The following is a 24,776-nucleotide window of genomic DNA, read 5'->3' on the forward strand; positions in this document are numbered from 1 at the left end:
ATGGAAGGCCAGAATGTCTTTTCTCTTCCCCTGCCGTCTTCTCCCGCGGTTAGGCTGTTGAAGTTGCCACGTTCCAGGCCGCGCCGGACGGTGAATGGTCCGCGACGGGCCGACCCAAGCCCCGCGATCCGCGAAGAGGCTGCCGCTGCCGGAGCTCCTGATGTCGGCCCCCGCCCAGGGGGCTGCGAGCTTCCGGAGCCGAAGCCTCCGGAGCCGAAGCCTCCGGAGCCTCCGAAGGCGAGTCGCAGCCGCTCTCGCAGCGCCACCACAGCCTCCGAAGGCAGCCAGCTCCGCAGATGGTAAGTACAGTCCGGTCCGCGGGCTCTGTGAACCAGAGCCCATGTGGTCCCAGGTGGAGGCCGCCAGCTCCAGGTGTTTGGCCGATGGTAGGGCGCAGCGGGAACGGAGACACCACCCAGAAAAAAGGACGCGTCTCCGTTTCAAAGAGACAATTTTACAGCCCCCCTCCCCCCAAACACAACCATAACCACAACCACAACCACAACCACAACCACACAACCACAACCACAACCACAACCACCACACAACCACAACCACAAAAAACCACGACATCACATCTAAACACTACAATTAAGACAAAAAACAACAAAAATCACAAAAGACAAACGGACAACAGGCGAGCCGCAGCTGCTAGAGCAGCGCAGTCAGTTTCCCACCAGCTCCCACTTTCCTCTGCTCGAGCCCCGACTCTTCCCTTCGCTTTCTCGCCGTCTCTGTCTCCGTTTCAGAGAAAACGCGAGCGACCAAAGTCCACTCCAAACTCGCGGACGCCATCGGCTACTTTGTCTCTCCACTACCCCTGTTTGCGGATCGGAAATGGAATATTCCTTCAAAGTCCGAGTGCGCACAGCAACAACCCACTTACATTTACACAACGTCCTCGCATCTCGTTTAGGAGACCACAGAGTGCTTTACAGGCGCTAATCTCTTTGAAGTGCAGCCACGAACGGCAACTGAAACGCAGGAGTCAATTTGCAGACAGGAACATTCACAAATAGAGTTTAAAAGCAAGCGATACTCTCCAAAGAGATTTGGGTTGATTTCATTTGCAGTATTAGAAGCACCAACGATACAATTCTAACAAAAACACAATCTTTCTATTCAGTTCTTGTGAATGTTACTGGTCGTGCAAATAATGGAAATTCACCAACAGGGTATTAAATGTATCTGTTGCTGAGAAAAGAACAGAGGAGGCCACAAGCTGCCTGGATATCTAGATTTGATACAAATTGCACCATTGCTAGTGTTACTCGTTCATTAACTTGAACAGTTAATAAGATAACATCTTCCATAAACACTACTCCATCTTCCTATAGAGGAATACTTTAAATGGATGATCTTGATCGGTGTTCAGGGTTTGGTTGTCGCTGCAGGTACATCACTTACTGCACGTCCCTAATTATCCTCTGAGTGGTTCCTTCAAGCACTTTGAACTTGATGCGTGTCTTAGCTTGAAACTGTAACACTGTAAATATGTGTCCCTTCAGAACGGAGACCCGACCTTTGTTTTCTGGGCAGTGTCTCCGTTCCTGCTGCGGCCTACCATCGGCCCAACTCCTGGAGCTGTCGGCCTCCAGGGCTCTGGTTCGCAGAGCCCGCGGATCGGACTTACCACCACCGGAGCCGGCCGTCTTCGGAGGCTGCGGGAGCGGCTGCGACTGCGACTGCGGCTGCGACTCGCCTTAGGCTCGGGCCGCGTGGATGCCTGACATCGGGAGCTCCGGCAGCGGCGGCGTGCTCGCCCGCCCCGGATCGCGGGGCTTGGGTCGCGGACATTTCACCGTCCGGCGCGGCCTAAGATATGCCGCGGGATATTTCTCTGCTGGGCGGGGGCTTCAATGTCGGGAGCCACGACCGCCCCGATGTGCAGCAACAGCGGCAGCAGCGTGTTCGCCCGCCCCGGATCGGACTTATCATCGGCGGAGCCGGCCGTCTTCCGAGGCTGCGGGAGAGGCTGCGACGCGACGCGCCTTGGGCTTGGCCCGCTGTGGACCGTCCGGTGCGGCCTGCAACCACAACAACCTGACTGCGGGCGAGGACAGCAGGAGAAGGGAAATACATTGTGGCCTTCCATCACAGTGAGGAGAGAGAGGACTGGAGGAGACTCACTGTGATGGATGTTTCTTTGATGGATGTTTCTTTTTTTTTTGTGTGTTTTTGGGGTTGGGTGGTTTGAGTGCCTGTTTGATGCTTTTATTGTTGCACTGTGTTTTTGGGGGTTTTGGGGTGTGTGATTTGAATGCCTATTTAATGCTTTTATTGTTGGACTGTGTTTTGGGGGGTTTTTGGGGTTGGGTAATTTGGGTGCCTGTTTAGTGCTTTTATTGTTGGACTGTGGGTGATTGAATTAACATTTTGTTCAAGATGGCCGCGCCGTTGTGTTTGGCTGCCTGCCACTGTATGTTTCTTTTTTTTTCCTAGTCATATGTGCAGCACTTTGGTCAACGTGGGTTGTTTTTAAATGTGCTATACAAATAAATTGACTTGACTTGACTTAGCAGCGTTGTGGTCATCACTCCTCGGACTAGTTTATTTTTAGAGGATTTGAAATGATATTTCAATGGGTATTTTTAAGGCAGCGATAGCTAGATTCTTGAACAGTACAGGTGTCAGGGGATATGGGGAGAAGGCAGGAGAATGGGGTTAGGAGGGAGAGAAAGATCAACCATTATTGAATGGCTGTGCGGACTTCTTCGGCTGAATGGCCAAATTCTGCTCCTATCATTTATGAGTAACTGTATTTAAGGTGCGTTAGGAGACTTCAATTTTTGTCTCTGGGTTCCTCATTCAATAATTAAATCGTTGCCTCAGCACCTCACGCCGACTGCCTGTTGCTGCCTCGAATTCGCTAGTTTCTATGGAATTGCGGCCCTTTAGTTAATAGTCATGCTTAAAACTGGGATTAAGACTGGCCAGCATTGTAACATTACACAGCGATGTAGTTTATTGTCACGTGTACTGAGGTACAGGGGAAAAGTCATCGGGGAAGCTCCCGGCAGGCGCCGAGGAGTCGTCTGGAGAGGACCCAGAGGCGGTGAGGACGGGGCCGGTGGTCGAAGTCGAGGAAGGGGCCGCTGGTCGAGGACGGACGTCGGCGGTCGAGGACAGGCCTGCAGTGGGCGCCATGAGGTCGACAGGCTCGTGTGCGTGCAGAAGGGTGGAGGTATCACAAAATGCTGGAGTAACTCAGCAGGTCAGGCCGCATCTACGAGAGAGGGAATGGGTGACGTTTCGGGTCGAGACCCTTGGTTGGACGCGCAGCCGGGAACAAATAGGGACCGGCGTGTTGAGGGGGGGGGGGGGGGCTGCGAGAACAGAGGGACCATTGGGGACTAAGTGGAATACTTTGTAACTCTATCGGTGCAGTTTGTGTGACGACTCTTTACATACTTGTGCATGCAAAACAATGAACCCCACTGTGACATGTCACATGTGATAATAAACTGTCATCCAATCATTCATTCATTTATTCATCATTCATTCTTTCATTAAATCATTCATTCATTCATTCATTCGTTCGTTCAGTCATTCCTTCATTTATTCATTCATTCATTCATTCATTTATTCATTCATTCACTGACACGCTGACGACAACATGGTGGTATTGGTTTCGTTTGGTTTATGATTTCACGTGCACCGAGGTACAGTGAAAAGCTTTGCCTGAATGCTGTCCATTCAAATCATACTGTACACGACCACAATCTAGATATACCAAGTCATACCAGCGGCCGCGCGGTTCAAGGAGAAATTCAAGTTCTGAAAGTGAAATTCTGTAAAGGATCGTTCTTTTTTAGGCACGATTTTAAAGACGGGAAGCAAATCGTCCATCAAGCCTGAGGATCACGAGTGGAAACGTGAAACATCCACGTCCCTCCACAGATGCTGCCTCACCCGTTGAGTCGACCTGATTTTTTGTTGTTGTTGAGATTCCAGCAACTCCTGGCTCTTGTGTCTCAACTCTCTGCCGCCACTTACTGTATTCCCATCAGCCCCACTGCCTGCACTCATTTCTCGCACTCGTACCATCACCTCCCCTCACCCTACACTATTCCCCCTTGCCTCCACCCCCACACTAACCTACGCTGGGGTCACATCAAGCAGCCGGTTCACCGAGAGCCCCTCCCGCCCTCGGGAAGTGGCAGGAAACCGGAGCACCAGCGGGAAAAGCACGCGGTGACGGGTTGAATGAACAAAGTCCACACAGGCAGAACCGGAGGCCTGGATCGAACCCTGGTCGTTGGATCTCGCTGGCGGCAGCTGTAATCACTGGAAAGCCCCGCCAGCCACGGCAGCGTTGGTGACGGGGCAGTGCAGCGAATTTAGCGACTAAATAAGATGCACAGGACCCAGATAAATCGGTATCGATTTATATTACAGATATGTGACTTTCTTCACAGAATTTGCAAAAGTCTCTGCGCGTGAGGCCACCATCAGTACTCGGCGGCCCTACGGATCACGGACAACACGGGGGACGAACACAAACACCGGAGGGTGTGATACCCCCCGCCCACCCAACCCGCCCGCCTCCCACCCCCGGGACTCACCCACGACCACCCGGCGCCACCTGCCGCAGTGTCTCCGGTCACAAACCGGTTTAGGTTTATTATTTTCACGTGTACAAAGGTTTACTTTTGCACACTATCCATTCAAATTAGCTAATACCAAAGATAAATGCAATCAAGTCAAACAGAAGTACAATAGATAGGGAAAAGGGGAAGTTACAATGTGCTTTTGTTCACCGCATTAAGTTCATAAGTGATAGGAGTAGAATTAGGCCATTCAGCCCACTGTCTACTCCGCCATTCAATCATGGCTGATCTATCTCTCCCTCCTAACCCCATTCTCCTGCCTTCTCCTCATAACCCCTGACACCCGCATTAATCAAGAATCTATCTGTCACTGCCTTAAATATATCAACTGACTTGTGGCCTCCGCAGCCTTTTTTGGCAAAGAATTCCACCGATTCACCACCCTCTGACGAAAAAATTGCTCCTCATCCCCTTCCTAAAAGAACGTCCTTTAATTCTGAGACTATATCCTCTCGTCCGAGACTCTCCCACTAGTGGAAACATCCTCTCCACATCCACTCTATCCAAGCCTTTCACTATTCTGTATATTTAAATGTCCCCCTTCATTCTTCTAAACTCCAGCGAATACAGGCCCAGTGCAGTAAAGTGTTCATCATTTGTTAACTTTCTCATTCCTGGGATCATTCATGTAAACGTCCTCTGCACACTCTCCAGAGCCAGCACATCCTTCCGCAGGCACGGTGCCCAAAAATGCTCACGTTATTGGAAATACAGCCAGACCAGCGCCCTATAGAGCCTCAGCATTTAACGCTTCATCTCCCTCACCTCTATCTCAGGCACATCATGCCTGTATCGGTGCTGCTTCCTGCTCTCGTTCGCCGCTTTAACGCTTCACCTCCCTCACTGCCAGTTTCCCACCAGCTCCCACTTTCCTCTGCTCGAGCCCCGACTCTTCCCTTCGCTTTCTCGCCGTCTCTGTGTCCGTTTCAGAGGAAACGCGAGAGACCAAAAATTCCATTCCAAGCCCACGGACGCCATCGGCTACTTTGTCTCTCCGCTCTCCTGTTTGCGGATCGGAAAGGGAATATTCCCTCCAAGATCGAGTGCGCACAGCAACAACCCGCTTACATTTAGATTAGAAGCATGGGTTCAAATGCAGAAAAAATGAGTACCTTAGAACGGCCTATTTTTGTCATGTTCGTGATTGACCGAAGAGCCTTGTGCTGTCTGACTCAATGACTCTGAATGCACGCTTCATGCGAATAGTTGTGACAACGCAGGTAGCTGATTAGGTTTGGACAGCTGCTACGTGAAAGAAAGAGGTGTATTGCTTTTGCAACAGGAAAACGGGTCCAATCAAACAAACAGGAAAGCATTTCGATCACAAAAATTAGGCCGAATGTTCCACTATGCCTTAAATTCTGCAGAAATGACTTATATACATTGTCCTCGCATCTCTTTTATAGACGATAGACAATAGACATTCTCTTTTAGGTGACCCCAGCGGATTTTATTGACGTAAATCTCTTCGAAGTGCTGCCATTAAAGGCAACAGAACTGTTGGATTTTTTGCAGACAGGAACATTCACGAGCAGAGTTTAAAAACAAGCTATACTGACCAAACAGGTTTGGATTTATTTTAATTGTAGCATTAGAAGCAGCAATCACATAATTCCAGTAAACACATGCTATGAGGTTCTTGTGAATGTTACTGGTCGTGCGAATTATCCAAATTCAACAAAGGGGCCTAACATTTATCTATTACATTAATCTATTAATATATCATTTCGTCATAATTCAGGGTCACTGCCCCCAAAGAGGATACACAAATGCTTCTTGATCAATTTAATTCTACCAGCAGTTCACTTCTCGCTCCTGCATTGAGGGTCTCTCCACTATTCCACCTCATACATGTGCCGTATCTGCAGTCTCTTGTGTCTCCGTGAATTCAGGACATCAACAACGATGAACGAAGCATTATAAATTGTTACATTAAACAAATCGCATGCTTGCAGAACTTTAAAGTAGCAGAATATGTTTTAAAATGTGCAGCACGTCAAGAAGGTCAGTACACATTTCACAGACACAACATCATTCATGTCAGTAAGTTCAGTTCACCGCAGTGCCGCTTTCATGGTGATGGTAATGCCGAGCTGTCTAAATGTTTGCGCGGCGCAGGTTCCCACCTGCTGGTAAAAACCGGTGCAGCGGCATCGGCCGACATATTAACCCGTTACCCGCGGGGAAAGTGGATCTGGGGCTGACAGAATGTCCAGATTCCATACCCTCACGGACACAAGCAAATGTGCCAAACACCTTCGGCACCACCCTGCCCATCCCTGGTGCAATTTTCTTTGGAGCTGTGTATCTGCATTCCAGTGTCTCTCTCGTCTACTAAAAATAACACAGGGCGTAAATTTTTAATATGTATAATCTGCCTTGGCATGTCTTACCAACTTGCATCACTTTTATCCGAATCAAATAAATCAGCCGTTAATCCGCCCATTGGCCCAGTTTATGAAAGTCTTGTTCCATCCCAAATGAATGGATTCACTCTCCAAAATGTCACCATAGAAACGGCGAAACATCGAAAATAGTTGCAGTAGGCCATTCGACCCTTTGAGCGAGCACCGCCATTTAATATGATCAGCGCTAGTCATCCAAAATCAGTACCCCGTTCCTGCGTTCTCCCCATAAACCTTGATTCCGTTAACCCTATGAACTATACCTAACTCTTTCCTGACTACATCCAGTGAATTGGCCTCCACTGCCTTCTGTGGCAGAGAACTCCACAGATTCAAAACTCTCCGGTTGAAAAAGATTTTCCTCATCTCATTCCAATGTGGCCCGGAGGATTAGGCGGGTGGTGACAGGTTTCAGGTAGTCATCTCCGCCGAAACCCTTCTCCCCGCCCGTCCCATCCCCGGGAGGGTGGGAGTTTGTCTCAGTTACGAGTCGGGGAAAGTTTCATTTTACGACGCGGACACCAAGTCGCATCTCCATACCTTCTCTGGAATAAATTCACGGGGAAACTTTATCCTTTCTTGTGGCCTTGGTGTGAAACCCCGTGGCTGAGAATTTGCTCTGGATCCGCTCCGGGCGTGTAAAAGGTTCGGGTCCCGGGACCGGCGTCAGGAGCGGGGCTCAAGGGCTGTGGGGCAGAAACCCGGTGGACAACAGGTCGGCGCTGAACGGCTCTCATTTAATCCCCAAATTCCGCGTCGTAAAACCCCAGTGAACGCGGAAATAAAACCAGAGGAATATAAATGTGGAAGAGAGAAATAAACAGCAACTGAAATCAGAGCTGTCATTTTAATGCGTTATCCGCGTCCGACAACGGAACAGAATTACTTTTGTGAAAATATTTTTTAAATGTAAAGGTGTTGGACCTTTCTGGTCAAATTATTAATTCCGTTCAATGACTAGATGAATGTTAATAGATACATTTTATGTTACTTCGGTCATTTGGAAAATGTACACAACCATTGTCATATACAACAAGCTAACAGAAAGATCGTGTTTATTTCAATGATGTGCTTTGTTGCTTCTGATGCTATAATTGAATTAAACCCAAATTTGCTTGCACTGGACAGCTTGCTTTTGAACTCTTTTGAAATCTATTGAACAGGGAGATGGCAGTTTAGTTTTTCTTTAGTTTAGATTGGAGATACAGCGCGGAAACAGGCCCCTCGGTCCTCCGAGTCTGCACCGACCAGCGATCACCGCACACTAACACTACCCTACACACACTAGGGACAGGTTGTACTTATACCAAGCCAATTAACGCAGAAACCTTCGTCTTTGGAGTATGGGAGGAAACCGGAGATGCCAAAGAAAACCCACGCAGGGCACGGGGAGGACTTACAAACTACGTTCAGACAGCACCCGTAGTGAGGATTGAACCCGAATCTCTGGCGCTGTGAGGCAGCACACTTAATCTTTTGTACATTGTTTTTGAGTTGTCCTTTCTACAAATTGGCAACTGCATTTCCTACACCTTCAACAGTGGCAGGTTTTCAGTGACAGGGAGGTGGTGGTTGAGGGGGACCCGTGAACCACGTGCCTTGTGGTTGACTGCAGGGGAACCCCTCTGTTGGCGCCGCAGGTGCATTTGTCCAATTTCTTTAAAATAGTCGTCATAATGGTGCACCTCGGGTCCTCTGGCGACGCCCCTCTGAGACCGGGTAGAAGTCTCGGTCCATCCTCATCCCGGGTTGTGAACGGAGATGCGGGCGGCGGGATCCACTCCCGGGATCCACTCCCGCCTGTTACACCCGAGGCCTCGGTAGCACCGCGCCCCGAACATTTATCATCGAGTCAAGCTGCTCGGACGTAGGTCCTTCGGCCCAACTTGCTCATGTCGACCAAGATGCCCCATCTACATTCGACCCAGCTGCTTGCGTTTGGCCCATTTCGCTCTAACCCTTTCATATCCATGTACCTGCTCAAGTGCGTTTTTAAACGATGTTGTAACACTGTCCTCAATTTCCACCCCTGGCAGATTGTTCCATATATCTGCCATCTGTGTGAAAAGATTTCCCCTTGGGTTCCTGTTGAATCTTTCCCTCCCACACTAAAGCAACCTCTGGTTCTTGATTCCCCGTACCGTGCGTTCACCTTACCTACTCCTCACATCACATTACACACTTGTTTAAGATCACCCCTCAGCCTCCTGTGCTCCAAGGAATAAACTCCGCGTCTGCCCAGCCCCCCCCCCCCCCCTGTAACTCAGGACCTCAAGTCCTGACAACATCCACGTAAGTCGTCAGTCCTCCTTTTTCAACGTTCTATCTTTGCTTAGTCCACCCCAGGCCCTTCTCTCCGCCGTCGTTCATACTCAGGCCTGATTGGTGTCTAACTGGTCCCTTCCTCGTGTGTGATTAGTTGGAATCGGCCAGGGCAGCTTCACACTGAACACTTTCAGACCAATCACATTCATTCCCGGAGACGGCAGCGCCCGAGGTGGAAAACACTTTGATCCAGGAATTGGCGGAGTTCAAATGGCTGCGAAAGACCCGGTCGAGAGTTTAACCGAGGAGGCAGTTTGTTCCATCTGCCTGGATTTCTTCTCCGATCCGGTGTCACTGGAGTGCGGGCACTACTTCTGCCTCTCCTGTATCACACAGAGTTGGGACAGAGAGGAGAGAAACTCCTGCCCGGAATGTAGAGAGGAGTTTGAGGAGCGCACCCTCAGGGTTAGTTGGAACTTGGCGAGAATGGCTGATAAAGCTCGAAGGCTGAGCCTGAATCGACAAGAGAATGAACGTAAACCTCACTGTGAGGAACATCAGGAAGAACTGAAGCTGTTTTGTGAGACCGACAAGAAAGTAATTTGTGTGATTTGTACAGCTGCGCGGGAGCACAAGTCCCACGGCTTCACGCTGATAGAAGAAGCTGTAGAAACCTATAAGGTAAAAGCAAACCGATTTTGGTCACTTCATCGTTTAATACCTTGTTTATTGTCTGACATGTAATTCTCTGATCTCAAACCAAATCCCAGATTCAGGTGAAATCTTCCTTCGAATCTCTCACAAAAAAGAAAGCAGAGATCCAGCAAATGGAGCAGCAACAGAAACTAAAGATACCTGGAGTTGGGGTGAGGCGTTCTAGTTTCGATTTCCTGGTCTTGTTTACCTGTGATCCGAATAACAATAGACCAGCCTCTGCAGCTCAGATTCGAGAACCTGAGCTACAGAGCGAGATTGGGCAGGCAGTGACTTTACTACTTGTGCACTTCGCACAGTTTCCCTGTGACCCCGTCAGATTCCTATCATATCCCAAAGACATGCCAGTTAGATGATCAATCGACGACTGTAAATTATCCTGGTGAAAGGTAGTGGTGGGAAAATAAGTGGGAGTCGCCTCGTGGCACCACGGGAGAAGAATGAGGAGGAGATAAGACTTTTCTTTGCCTTCCATCACAGTGAGGGTGTGCCTGGAGCAATCACTGTGAAGGCTGTTTGTGTTTAAAAATTTGTAATTGTGTGTCTTGTGTTCTTTATTGTCTACTGCCGGACCCTGACGTGAGAGGACGCTGGCGCTATTTGTTCACCGCTTCTCCGTCAGGACAGTTCGTTTGTTTGTTTTTATGTCTTGACTGTTTTTGTAAAGCATCTTTGAGCATTTGGAAAAGCGCTATAAAAAATAAATGTTTATTATTATTATTATTATTATTATTATTATTATTATTATTATTATTATTATTATTATTATTATTATTATTATTATTATATTAATAATAATAATTATTTATATAGCGCTTACATATAGTGCATTACATTTATATAGCGCTTTTCATATACACAAAGACGCTTTACAGGGATTTAGAGAACAGAGGGAAGTGAATAAATAGATAAATAATTAATGGGCACGAGAACCGCATTGGCAGACAATAGACAATAGACAATAGACAATAGACAATAGGTGCAGGAGTAGGCCATTCAGCCCTTCGAGCCAGCACCGCCATTCAATGCGATCATGGCTGATCACTCAATCAGTACCCCGTTCCTGCCTTCTCCCCATACCCCCTCACTCCGCTATCCTTAAGAGCTCTATCCAGCTCTCTCTTGAAAGCATCCAACGAACTGGCCTCCACTGCCTTCTGAGGCAGAGAATTCCACACCTTCACCACCCTCTGACTGAAAAAGTTCTTCCTCATCTCCGTTCTAAATGGCCTACCCCTTATTCTCAAACTGTGGCCCCTTGTTCTGGACTCCCCTAACATTGGGAACATGTTATCTGCCTCTAATGTGTCCAATCCCCTAATTATCTTATATGTTTCAATAAGATCTCCCCTCATCCTTCTAAATTCCAGTGTATACAAGCCCAATCGCTCCAGCCTTTCAACATACGACAGTCCCGCCATTCCGGGAATTAACCTAGTGAACCTACGCTGCACGCCCTCCATAGCAAGAATATCCTTCCTCAAATTTGGAGACCAAAACTGCACACAGTACTCCAGGTGCGGTCTCACCAGGGCCCGGTACAACTGTAGAAGGACCTCTTTGCTCCTATACTCAACTCCTCTTGTTACGAAGGCCAACATTCCATTGGCTTTCTTCACTGCCTGCTGAACCTGCATGCTTCCTTTCATTGACTGATGCACTAGGACACCCAGATCTCGTTGAACTCCCCCTCCTCCTAACTTGACACCATTCAGATAATAATCTGCCTTTCTATTCTTACTTCCAAAGTGAATAACCTCACACTTACCTACATTAAACTGCATCTGCCATGTATCCGCCCACTCACACAACCTGTCCAAGTCACCCTGCAGCCTTATTGCATCTTCCTCACAATTCACACTACCCCCCAACTTAGTATCATCTGCAAATTTGCTAATGGTACTTTTAATCCCTTCGTCTAAGTCATTAATGTATATCGTAAATAGCTGGGGTCCCAGCACCGAACCTTGCGGTACCCCACTGGTCACTGCCTGCCATTCCGAAAGGGACCCATTTATCCCCACGGGGCATTTAATTGGGAGAGTGGGATTGATGGGATCATCGTATTCCTCTCACAACAAATAAGAAATCACCTCGACATGCTCTTCAATTGGCAAGGTAAAAACGTGCAAAGTGAAATGCAGGTAAAATGGACCAAGACGGATATGTATAAACGCTGGCCTGGACATGGTTGACCGAAGGCCTATTTCAGTGTTCCATGAAATCGCTTAGTCAAATGGTCGCCTTCCATGTCTTAAGGCAAGACAATACCACAACGTTGTACATTAATCTTCATCTTTCATTTGACAGGAAGAGTCATGCAACCTTCATTCTCACTTCAGATCCTGGTTTGCTAAACTGCACCAGATCCTCTACGAGAAAGAAAATAGTTTACTCAGAGATCTCCAGGAAGAAAAGAAGAAGCTCGTAGATCAAATGAAGATAAATCTGACGGAGATTCAAAACAATTTAAATCATGTTCAGCGGGAGCTCGAAGAGTTACAGAGAAGAATGGACCAAGAAGACGGCGTACTATTTCTGAAGGTGAGGCGCTACATTACAGGTTCCTTTAAAGGAAAGCGCACAGTAACAAAACGGTGGGACGTTGTTCTGAAATAACGCCGCTTTTTGTGCATCTTTGATCAAGATAGAATTCCGCCCCTCTCTACATCACGGACATTCGGCCCATCCACTGCTGTCCGTTTTCCCGTTCCGTACAAGCCTCTCCCCACCTAGTCACAACAGCCATCAGCAATGTCCACAGTTCCCACATGTCTCGCCGTTATCCACCTTTACCTCCTCCCCATTAAATCACCAGTACTGTGGTAGAGTGTTATATGTCATCTTGACTGAATCTCTTTTGGAACATTTGAAAGACCACCTGATATTTTATCTTCTATTCACTTTCTTACCATTATCTGATATTTCAATGTTTAATCTAGCACTAAATTTTGAACCCTTAATCCTTTACCTCCACACTGTGGGCGGCTTGTTTCAATACATGTGTTGTCTTTTCTTTGACAGGACAGCAAGCAAACAAACGCTTTTCGCCGTACCTCAGTACACGTGACAATAATATGTTCATAAGTTCAGAAGTGATAGGAGCAGCAATAGCCCATCAAGTCTACTCTACCCCTCAATCGTGGCTGATCTACCTGTCCTAGCCCCTTCTCATGCCTTCTCCCCATAGCCCTTGACATGTATACGAATGAAGAAAATATTACGTTCATTTAATTTTCCTTTAATTAGCCCCAAAAGCTCATGAAGTATGCCGTTCCTGCCTTCTCCCCATACCCCCTGACTCCTGTATCTTTAAGAGCTCTATCTAGCTCTCTCTTGAAAGCATCCGGAGAATTGGCCTCCACTGCCTTCTGAGGCAGAGAATTCCACAGATTCACAACTCTCTGACTGAAAAGGGGTTTCCTCATCTCCGTTCTAAATGGCCTACCCCTTATTCTTAAAATGTGGCCCCTGGTTCTGGACTCCCCCAACATTGGGAACATGTTTCCTGCCTCTAATGTGCCCAATCCCTTAATAATCTTATAATAATCTATGAGTTTCAATAAGATCCCCTCTCATCCTTCTAAATTCCAGCATCTACAACCCCAGTCGCTCCAGTCTTTCAACATACAACAGTCCCGCCATTCCGGGAATTAACCTAGTGAACCTACGCTGCACGCCCTCAATAGCAAGAATATCCTTCCTCACATTTGGAGACCAAAACTACACACAGTACTCCAGGTGCGGTCTCACTAGGGCCCTGTACAACTGCAAAAGGAAGTCTTTGCTCATATACTCAACTCCTCTTGTCATAAAGGCCAACATGCCATTAGCTTTCTTCACTGCCTGCTGTACCTGCATGCTAACTTTAAGTGACTGATGAACAAGGACACCCAGATCTCTTTGTACTTCCCCATTTCCGAACTTGACACCATTCAGATAATAATCTGCCTTCCTGTTCTTTGCACCAAAGTGGATAACCTCACATTTTTCCACATTAAACTGCATCTGCCATGCATCTGCCCACTCACAAAACCTGCCCAAGTCACCCTGCATCCTCATAGCATCCTCCTCACAGTTCACACTGCCACCCAGCTTTCTGTCATCCGCAAATTTGCTAATGTTACTTTTAGTCCCTTACGTGCGACCTCACTCTGTCAATGGAGGAGGCCTAGGACAGGAAGGACAATATGGAAATGAGAAGTGGAGATGAAATGTTTAGCAACCGGAATGTTCCGTAGATCTGAGTTGCTTAGTCTATGCTTGGTCCCGGCGATATACAGAGGGGGCCGAACCGAAGCGTCACCAATCCACATCCTAGAGAAATGCTGCCTACCATGCCGTGTTCCAGCACATTGTGTTTTATATATATACTAGACCAAGTGGACCCATCTGGCCCAAACCTCTCCTGCATTGGTGCAGCTCCCACTCCTGCCCCCCCTTCCCCATCCCCCCTCCTCTCCCTCTCCCTCCTCCCTCCCCTCCCCCCACTTTCCCTCCTCCCCACTCCACCCCCCTCAACCCCCTTATCCTCCCTTCTTCCCCCTCCCTCCACCCCTCCCTCCCTCCTTCGCTCTCACTCCCTCCCTAGGAGATAGATTTAAACTTTAAAATGTGAGTATCTTTAAAAATATAACGCCGATTTCAATGATACTTCTTCTATTAACACCAAAGAGATGATGGTACGTATGGTGGACCTAAAATTGTCACGCTACTGTGTACCGTTTTGGCTGTAGTTCAGGAACAAACAAACAAACAAACGAGAGTTTTAGTATATAGATAAACCGGCAGTTTGCATTTCTTGTATCTCAATGAATTCAGATTTGTGTTTTATTTATTTCAGGATGAAGCTGGTCGGGAGAGCAGGTAGGACATGCTCTTGACTGAAACACTGTGTGGATATGTAATGTAACCTTATATTACTAAAACTCTGTGTCCGTGTGTATGTGTGCAGCATGACATTTGTCGTTCGCACAGCCAAAACGGTACACCATAGCGCCACAATGTTTGCACCACCTTACACACCATTATCTTGGGCATATAATGTAACAACTCATTCAAATTGAAGCTACATTTTTAAAGCTCGAGAGATTTTAAAGTTTAAAATTTTCCTTTCTAACCCATTTCCTGGAGGTCTTCAGCGTGTGAGTTTGCAATGGGACCCGTGCGCCTGTGAGAGATGAGCTTGCGCCCCTCCCCACCCCCCCAACCTTTAAGTAATGCCCCCCCCCGACCGTTAAGTAATGCGCCCCCCCCGGACCTTTAACTAATGCGCCCCCCTCCCCCCACGGACATTTAACTAACGCGCTTCCCCCATCCCGGACCTTTAACTAATGCGCCCCCCCCCCCCCCCCCCCCCACCACCGGGAGCATCGCCGCGTGTCCCGGCATGCCTAGCGCCGGACATTCCTCAGATCGGGCCCCGCTGACCGCCGGGAGGTGTAGTCGCTTCTCCTGCTTCCGCGACTTACCCGACTGACGGCAGTGCCGCGCTCAATGTCGTCGTCCCCCCCCCCCCTTCCTCTCCCCCCTCACACGTAGGAGCTTTAAGCGGCGTTGCCGGGCCCGCAGGAGGGGGTTTCAAATGGGTGGAGGGTGGGGGTAGGGTGGGGGTGGGGGGAAGGAGACAGTGGGGTAGGAGGGTGTGGGGTTGGGGGGAAGGAGAGAGTGGGGGAGGAGGGGGAGGGGTGGGGAGGTATGTGGGGGAGAAAGGGATCGGGAGAGTTGGAGTTCGGGGAGGAGGGGTGTGGGGAAGGGGACAGTGGGTGTGGGGGAAGGGGAGGGTGGGGGTGAGGGGGGTGGGTGTCGGGATAAGAGAGTGGGGGGGAGGGGGAGAGTGCGCGGCAGGGGGGGAGTGGGGTGGGGAAGAGGGGAGAAGGGGGTGGGGGAGGAGAGAGTGGGGGTGGAGAAAAGAGTGGGGGTGGGGGGAGATTGGGGATGGGGAGGGGGCAGGGTGGGGGTGGAGAGATGGAAGAGTGGGTTTGGGGAGAAGTGAAGATTGGGGTGGGGGGAGAGTGGGGTGCGGGCAAAGAGAGTGGGGGCGGGGAGGAGGGCAGGGTGGGGAGAAGGGAAGAATGGGAGTGGGGGAGAGTGGGGGTGGGCAGGAGGGAAGATTGGGGTGTGGGGTGTGTGGGGTGCGGGCAGGGAGAGTGGGGGGAGAGGAGGGGATGGAGGTGGGGCGAGTGGGGGGGAGGGGGGATTAGGGGTGGGGAGGGGGAAATGGGGGTGGAGGCAGGGCTGGGGGAGTGGGGGTAGGGGAGGGGAAAGTGGGGGTGGGGGCAGGGGAGGGGCAAGTGGGAGTGGGTAGGGGGGATGGAGTGGGTCAGTAGGGGGAGGAGGGGGTGATAAGGGGATTGAGTGGGGTGTTGAGGGTGCGACAATACAGGAGAGGCTTTGGGTCCAGGGCTCACTCAATCACACCCTCACCTCTTCCGTGTCCCCCCTCTACGAGGAATGGGCCCAACGGGTCCACTTGGTCAAGTAAAATTTAAATGCTCAATTTATAACCATGTGTTTACTATTTGCAGTGCGAGTGTTGATACCGAATCGTTGTCAGTGACAGATTCTGCCCCGGCCTTTGAAAGGTTCTATCACCCCTCTATGTTTAGCACAATGTTAAGAGAAATGTCTGATGCCATTAAGCGGAGTAGCTTACAAACTGACGGTATGAATGTAGAATTCTCTGATTTTTTTAACTAACATTATGCTCCACTCAGCACCCCCCCCCCCACACACGCACACCATCTCCCTCCCCCCATCCCCTCCTCCAGCAGCTTCTTGACCCCCCCCCCCCCCCCCATCATCCACCGTCTTTTCCCTGTACCTCACCTGAACTCGTATCTATTTCTCCCCTCCACCACAACCTCCACGGATATCCCTCCCTCTGGCTTCACGATTCTCACCCCTTCTATCCTTATCTCGCACCTTTTGACTTTTCATCTCTGGCATTAATCCAACAATTGGCCTATTAAAACAATCCCCTCGCTGGCAACCGCCTCTCACTTGCGTTTGGTGGAGATCGATTCCCACCACTGGCCACAACTTCCCATCTCCACCTATTTCCGCTTTCCGCAGACCATTCCCTCCGCAACTCCCTGGTTGACTTGTCCCTTCCCACCCAAACCACCCCCTCTCCAGGTACTTCCCTCTGCAAGCGCCGGAGGAGCAACACCTGTCCCTCTACCTCCCTCCTCCGACTCCGTCCAAATACCCCCACAGTCTTTTCAGGTGAAGCAGTGGTTCACTTGCACCTCCTCCAACCTCATCTACTATAGCCGCTGTATCAGATATGGACTCCTGTACATCGGCGAGACCAATCGTGGGCTTGGCGATCGTTTCGGTGAACACCTCCGCTCAGTCTGCCTAAACCGACCTGATCACCCGGTTGCTCAGCATTTTAACTCTCCCTCCCACTCCCAGTCTGACCTTTCTGTCCTCGGCCTCCTCCATTATCAGAGTGAGGCCCAACACAAATTGGAGGAACAGCACCTTATATTCCGTTTACGCAGCTTACAACCCAACGGTATAAACATCGACTTCTCTAACTTCAAGTAACCCTTTTCTCACTCTCTTTACGTCCCTCCCTTTCGCAGTTCTCCGACCAGTCTTACTGTCTCCGATTACATTTTATCTCTGTTTGCTTTGTTGTTACCTACTCCCAGCTAACTACATTCTACATTTCCTTTTAACTCCATCCCCTTTGTCTCGTTTTCACCATGACTTCGGTCTGAAGAAGGGTCTCGACGCGAAACGTCACCTGTTCCTTCTCTCCAGAGATGCAGCCTGTCCCGCTGAGTTACTCCAGCATTTTGTGCCTAACTTTGAAACAAAACGCATCCATGTTTTGCAGTGATGCTGACTGAGCCTCTGTTAATTACTTCAGCACATTCTGCCTCTTTACTAAACCTCCATCTGCAATTCATTCTGTTATTTATTTCTCCTCGTTTATCAGACACATTTGAGTAACGTGTTGATGCAGAGATTGTGTGCCATTGTGGGCTGAGGGGGAATGGGCGTTTTATTCCAGTAGCAAACCCAGCTGCTGGGAAACTTCACTTTCACACAGGCAGCTAGAGATGTGAGATTCCTGAACACAACCGACAGGCGCACCCCTCCCTGTGTCTCGCCGCCTCTCAAGAAAACAGGAGCAGGTCACCTGTCCCCCCATGTCCGCCTACGTTCAGTATGATGATGGCGACTCCACCACGTCTACCTCCTCTTTAACCACCTCTAATTACAACTCGCGTCAATCTCCTCTTCGAACAATCTTTCTCCTCTCGCCTCCCCGCCCCACCCCCTCCCACTATCGTCCCGCCCCCTCCCCCTCCCCCACCCCACCACCACCATCTACCAGCAGGATAACGAATGCTTCTTTGTGAAGAAAGGTCCCGAGCTTGTGAATACATCTCCTCATTTGTCAACGACAACCGCAATCTCTGGTCCATCTTCATTGTCCGCACTCGTCACCGCCCCCCCTTGAAATTCACGCCCGAATCCCAAGGCCCCGCCCCTCTGATTCCCCAATGCCCATGAAATCCCGCTCGACAACCGGGAGAAAAATTCCGGCAGAGATGTCTGTTGTCCTCCCAATGTTCTTGTGGGTGAAACCCCGGGCAGGGTTTCAGTTGTCCGCCCGCCTGTGCCTGAGGCCGGGCGGCCTCTCCCCCGGTCCCGGGGCCGCGCTGCCCGAATCTCCCCCCGACCCCCGGGGACTCTCTGATTCTTTGCTTCTCCCCCCAGTCTCCGTCACCCTGGATGTGGAAACAGCGCATCCGGAGCTCGAGGTGTCTGAGGATCGGAAGAGGGTGAGATGGACCCGGACCCGGAGGAGTCTCCCTGACACCGGGAAGAGGTTTACAGACAATGCGTGTGTGCTGGGATCGGAGGGATTCACATCGGGGAGACATTACTGGGAGGTGGAGGTGGCGGGGAGTCGGCGCTGGAGTCTGGGAGTCGCCGCAGAGTCTGTGGAGAGGAAGGGACCGGTCACACTGACCCCGGAGACTGGAGTCTGGATCATCGGGCGGGTGGATGACGAGTTTGTTGCACTCACCTCCACTCCATCCCGTCTCCCCGCCCGTCCCATCCCCGGGAGGGTGGGAGTTTATCTCAGTTACGAGTCCGGGACAGTTTCATTTTATGACGCGGACACCATGTCCCATCTCCAAACCTTCACTGGGAATAAATTCACGGATAAACTTTATCCTTTCTTCGGGCCTTATTGGGGTGAAAACAAGTGGCTGAGGATCTGCTCCGGTTCCGCTCCGGGTGTGTAAAAGGGTCGGGTACCGGGAGCGGCGTCAGGAGCGGGGCTCAGGGGCTCAGGGGCTGTGGGGCAGAAACCCGGTGGACTACAGGTCGGCGCTGAACGGCTCCCATTTAATCCCCAAATTCCTCGTCATAAAAACCCCAGTGAGCGCGGAAATAAAACCAGGGGGAATGTAAATGTGGGAAGAGTGAAATAAACAACAAGTGGAATCAGAGCTGTCGATCCGTTCGTTTTAACGCGTTAACGGAACGGCAACGGAACAGAAATTACTTTTGTGAAAATATTTTTAAAATATAATGTCATTGGACCCATCTGGTCAAAAGTCGTTACGGTATTATTAACTCCGTTCAATGACTAGTTCAATGTAATAGATACATTTCATGTTACTTCAGTGATTTGGAAAATGTACACAACCATTGACACACACGACAAGCTAATTGAAAGATCGCGTTTATTTGAATGATGTGCATTGTTGCTTCCAATACTGTAATTGAAATAAACTCAAAATTACTTGGACTGTACAGATTGCTTTTGAATTCTTTTGAAATCTACTGAACGGAGAGACAGCAGTTTAGTTTGCTTTAGTTTAGATTGGAGATACAGCGCGGAAACAGGCCCCTCGGCCCACCGAGTCCGCACCGACCAGCGATCCCCGCACATTAACACTACCCTACACACACTCGGGACAATTTGCACGTATACCAAGCCAATTGACCTACAAACCTATACCTCTTTGGAGTGTGAGAGGAAACCACAGAACACGCAGCTCACGGGGAGAGCGTACAAACTCTGTACAGACAGCACCAGTAGTCCTGATGGACCCCAGATCACTGGCGCTGTGAGGCAGCAAATCTACCGGTACCACCCCTGCATTTCCTACACCTTCAACAGTGGCAGGTTTTCAGTGACAGGGAGGCGGTGGTTGAGGGTGACCCGTGAACCACTTACCCTGTGGTTGACCGCAGGGTAACCACCTCTGTTGGCGCCGCAGGTGCATTTGTCCCATTTCTTTAAAATGGTCGTCATGATGGAGACCCTCGGGTCCTCTGGCCGATGCCCCTCTTCCCAGACGAAAGCAGACATCGATGGTGAAATCCACCAGCTCCTACTGCGCGCCTGCACAAAGTTTGGCCGTTTGAGGAGAAGAGTGTTTGATGAGCGGATCTCCAAAGCTCCACAAATCTCGGTGAACGATGCCCTGGGGATGAGAAGCACAGGTTAGGACTCCGACTGGAGAATCTGGTCTGTTTCCCTTCACCAAACACACGGAATGAATCGGGAGGCTTCTGGAAGTTGCAGGAGACATTTGCTGGAAAGGTTTTGGAGATGACGGGGTTCAGGTTCAGGATAAGACCGGAGAAGAGTGTTTGCTTCTCCGGGGAACATAGATAGGGGCTGTCGGGAGATTTGACAGTGGGGTCCAATTTCGGATCCGGAGCAATGGGGGCCAATGATCTTCCCATCTTTGGTGGTCAGTGGGAGGAGCAAAGACGACACCGATTTCAACAGAGACGCAACCAGGTGGCCTGGTGGCGAGTAAAGTTGGGCCGAAGGGCCTGTTTCCACGCTGCATCACTCCATGACTCTGTGACTCCATCAAGGGGAATATGATGGAAAATGACCTGCACTGGCGTTGGAAATTCAACAAATTCGATCCCTGGCTTTCGATGCGGAATGTTCACCGCCCCCCACTGTCACTCGTGAGCGGACAAACCTAAATACTCTGCCATAAAGGTTAATGGATCCTATAACACAATTTATCAAGCGATGCGCCGCGTCTCCAAATATAGATTAACCTGAAGACTGGCGCACGAGAGACAGGTGCACTGTTGTGGATTAAAATAAGACCGGAGAGAGGTCTCCGTCCATCCTAATCCCGGGCTGGGAACGGAGATGTGGGCGGTGGGTTCCACTGCCCAACGTCTTCTCAGTTACACCCGAGGCCTCGTTAGCACCGGGCCCCGGCCATTTATCATCGAGTCCAACTGCACGGACGCAGGTCTTTCGTCCCAACTTGCTCGTGTCGACCAATATGCCCCATCTACACTCGTCCCAGCAGCTCGCGTCTGGCCCATTTCGCTCTAAACCATTCCCATCCCTGTACCTGCTCAAATGCCCTTTAAACGATATTGTAGCACCGTCCCCAATTGCTTCCCCTGCCAGCGTGTTCCATATATCATCTACCCTCTGTGCGTAAAGGACGCCCCTTGGGTTCCTGTTGAATCTTTCCCTCTCACATTAAAGCCATCTCTGGTTGTTGATGTTATCCCAGTTTTCAAGAAAGGAGCGAGAGAGACAGCGGGGGAATTATAGACCAGTTGGCCTGACATCGGTGGTGGAGAAGATGCTGGAGTCAATTATTAAAGAGGTAATAACGGCGCATTTGGATAGCGGCTAAAGGATTGTTCCAAGTCAGCAAGGATTTATGAAGGGGAAATCCTGCTTGTCGAATCTTCTGGAATTTTTGAGGATGTGACAAGTAAAATAGATGAAGGAGAGCCAGTTGATGTAGTGTATCTAGACTTTCAGAAAGCCTTTGATATGGTCCCACACGGGAGGTTGGTGAGCAAAATTAGAGCACATGGTATTGGGGGTAGGGTATTGACATGGATAGAGAATTGGTTGACAGACAGGAAGCAAAGAGTAGGAATAAACCGGTCGTTTTCAGAATGGTAGGCAGTGGAGAGTGGAGTGCTGCAAGGCTCGGTGCTGGGGCCGCAACTATTTACAATATATATTAATGATTTGGATGAAGGAATTAGAAGTAATACTAGCAGGTTTGCGGAGATGTCTGAGGATCGGAAGAGGGTGAGACTGACCCGGACCCGGAGGAGTTTCCCTGACAACGGGAAGAGGTTTACACACTGGCCATGTGTGCTGGGATCGGAGGGATTCACATCGGGGAGACATTACTGGGAGGTGGAGGTGGCGGGGAGTCGGGGCTGGAGTCTGGGAGTCGCCACAGAGTCTGTGGTGAGGAAGGGACCGGTCACACTGACCCCGGAGACTGGAATCTGGAGAATCAGGCGGTGGGATGACGAGTTTGTTGCATTCACCTCCCCTCGATCCCGTCTCCCCGCCCGTCCCATCCCCGGGAGGGTGGGAGTTTATTTCAGTTACGAGTCCGGGACAGTTTCATTTTACGACGCGGACACCAAGTCCCATCTCCACACCTTCACTGGGAATAAATTCACGGAGAAACTTTATCCTTTCTTCGGGACTGGGGATGAAGATCACTGGCTGAGAATCTGCTCCGGTTCCGCTCCGGGTGTGTAAAAGGGTCGGGTCCCGGGACCGGCGTCCGGAGCGGGGCTCAGGGGCTGTGGGGCAGAAACCCGGTGGACAACAGGTCGGCGCTGAACGGCTCCCATTTAATCCCCAAATTCCGCGTCGTAAAAACCCCAGCGGAAATAAAACCAGGGGGAATGTAAATGTGGGAAGAGAGAAATAAACCGCAACTGAAATCAGAGCTGTCGATCCGTTCATTTTAATGCGTTAACCGCGTCCGGCAACGGAACAGAAATTACTTTTGTGAAAATATAAAGATTGAAACAATCGCCCTTCCCGCGGGTTCAGCAGCGGCCGCGGGGGGCGGGTCCTGAGCTCCGGGCTCCCCCGGGTTCTAAAGTCCGCAGATTCAGAGAATTTATAGCGCGTTTGCAGCATTTGCTCTCCACTCAACAGATTGGTTTTCTTCGGGACGGGTCTTTGGAAGAATGGGTTCAAACCGAATTCCCGGTTCCAGGTGGGGGCCCGTTGTCCTCAGGGTCTGCCAGTCTCTCTGCAGGATACGTAGAACATTGCTTGTATCAGGCGCCGCCAGACCCCTCCCTCACCTCTCTCTCAGGTACATCATGCCTGTATCGGCGTTGCTTCCTGCTCTCGTTCATCGCATTAACGCTTCGTCTCCCTCACTGCCAGTTTCCAACCAGCTCCCACTTTCCTCTGCTCGAGCCCCGACGCTTCCCTTCGCTTTCTCTCCGTCTCTATCTCGGTCGTTTCAGAGAAAACCCGAGTGACCAAAGTCCATTCGAAGCCCGCGGACGCCACCGGCTACCTTGTCTCTCCACTACCCCTGTTTGCGCATCGGAAATGGAATATTCCCTCCAAGATCGAGTGCGCACAGCAACAACCCGCTTACATTTACACAATGTCCTGGCATCTCTTTTGGGAGACCCGAGAGTGCTTTACAGGCGTAAATCTCTTTGAAGTGCAACCAGGAACGGCAACTGAAACGCAGGAGTCAATCTGCGAGCACGAACATTCATAAACAGAGTTTAAAAGCAAGCGATACCCTCCAAAGAGATTTGGGTTGAATTCAATTGCAGTATTAGAAGCACCAAGCACATAATTCGGAAAAGCACAATGTTTCTATTATCCCTGCGAATGTGGGTGGTGGGCGGATGAATGAGAATTAATGGGTACGTGAAAAGGAATAGGCAGCAGGGAATTAAAGTCATAAGGAACAGGAGTAGAATGAGGCCATTCAGCCCACCACATCCACGCCGCCATTCAATCATGGCTGACCTATCTCTCCCTTCTAACCCCATTCTCCTGCTTTCTCCCCATAATCTCTGACACCTGTACTAATCAAGAATCTATCTATCTTTGACTTAAAAATATACATAGCCTTGTGTGGCAAACTATTCCACAGATTCACCACCGTCCGACCAAAGAAATTTCTCTTCATCTTCCTAAAAGAGCGTCCTTTAATTCTGAGGCTATGACTTTGAGTCCTGGATTCTCCCACTAGTGGAAACATCCTCTCCACATCCATTCTATCCAAGCCTTTCACTATTCTGTATGTTTCAATTCGGTCCCCCTCATTCTCCGAAACTTCAGCGAGTACTGGCCCAGTGCTGACAAACACTCATCATAGGTTAACCCACTCATTCATGGGCTCATTCTTGTCAACCTCTTCTGGACCCTCTCCAGAGCCAGCACATCTTTCCACAGATATGGTGCCCAAAATCGCTCACAATATTACAAATACGGCCTTACCAGCGCCTTATGGAGCCTCAACATTACATCCCTATTTTTGAAAACAAGCCCTCTTGAAATAAATGCTGGCATTGAGTTTGCTTTCCTTACTATCGATTCGACTTTCAGATTAACTTTTTCGGAATCCAACACCAGCACTCCCCAGTCCCTTTGCACCTCCGTTTTGTGGATTCTCACCCCATCTAGAAAATAACCTATGCTTTATTCCTACGCCAAAAATGCACAACACCACACTTTGAGACATTGAGGAAATATCTAGTGGGGTGGGGCAGTGACTAGTGGGGTACCGCAAGGCTCGGTGTTGGGACCGCAGCTATTTACAATACACATCAATGACTTGGATGAAGGGATTAAAAGTATCATTAGCAAATTTGCCGATTATACAAACCTAGGTGGCAGTGTGAACTGTGAGGAAGATGCTATGAGGTTGCAGGGTGACTTGAACAGGTTGTGTGAGTGGGCGGATGCATGGCAGATGCAGTTTAATGTAGATAAGTGTGAGGTTATCCACTT

The 24,776-nt window shown here is 49.7% G+C and overlaps 1 protein-coding gene across 1 annotated transcript; it reads left to right on the forward strand.

Moving 5' to 3' along the window:
• Positions 1 to 9,550: 9,550 nt before the first annotated feature.
• On the forward strand, positions 9,551 to 22,538 carry LOC144591003 (zinc-binding protein A33-like). The gene is made up of 7 exons (XM_078395351.1): positions 9,551 to 9,961; positions 10,051 to 10,146; positions 12,305 to 12,538; positions 14,838 to 14,860; positions 16,522 to 16,658; positions 18,734 to 19,021; positions 22,291 to 22,538. Exons 1-7 carry the CDS (start codon positions 9,551 to 9,553, stop codon positions 22,536 to 22,538), a joined length of 1,437 nt encoding a protein of 478 aa, XP_078251477.1.
• The last annotated feature ends 2,238 nt before the right edge of the window (positions 22,539 to 24,776 follow it).

Source organism: Rhinoraja longicauda, unplaced genomic scaffold (assembly GCF_053455715.1).
Source record: "Rhinoraja longicauda isolate Sanriku21f unplaced genomic scaffold, sRhiLon1.1 Scf000464, whole genome shotgun sequence".
Taxonomy (NCBI): Eukaryota; Metazoa; Chordata; class Chondrichthyes; order Rajiformes; family Arhynchobatidae; genus Rhinoraja; species Rhinoraja longicauda.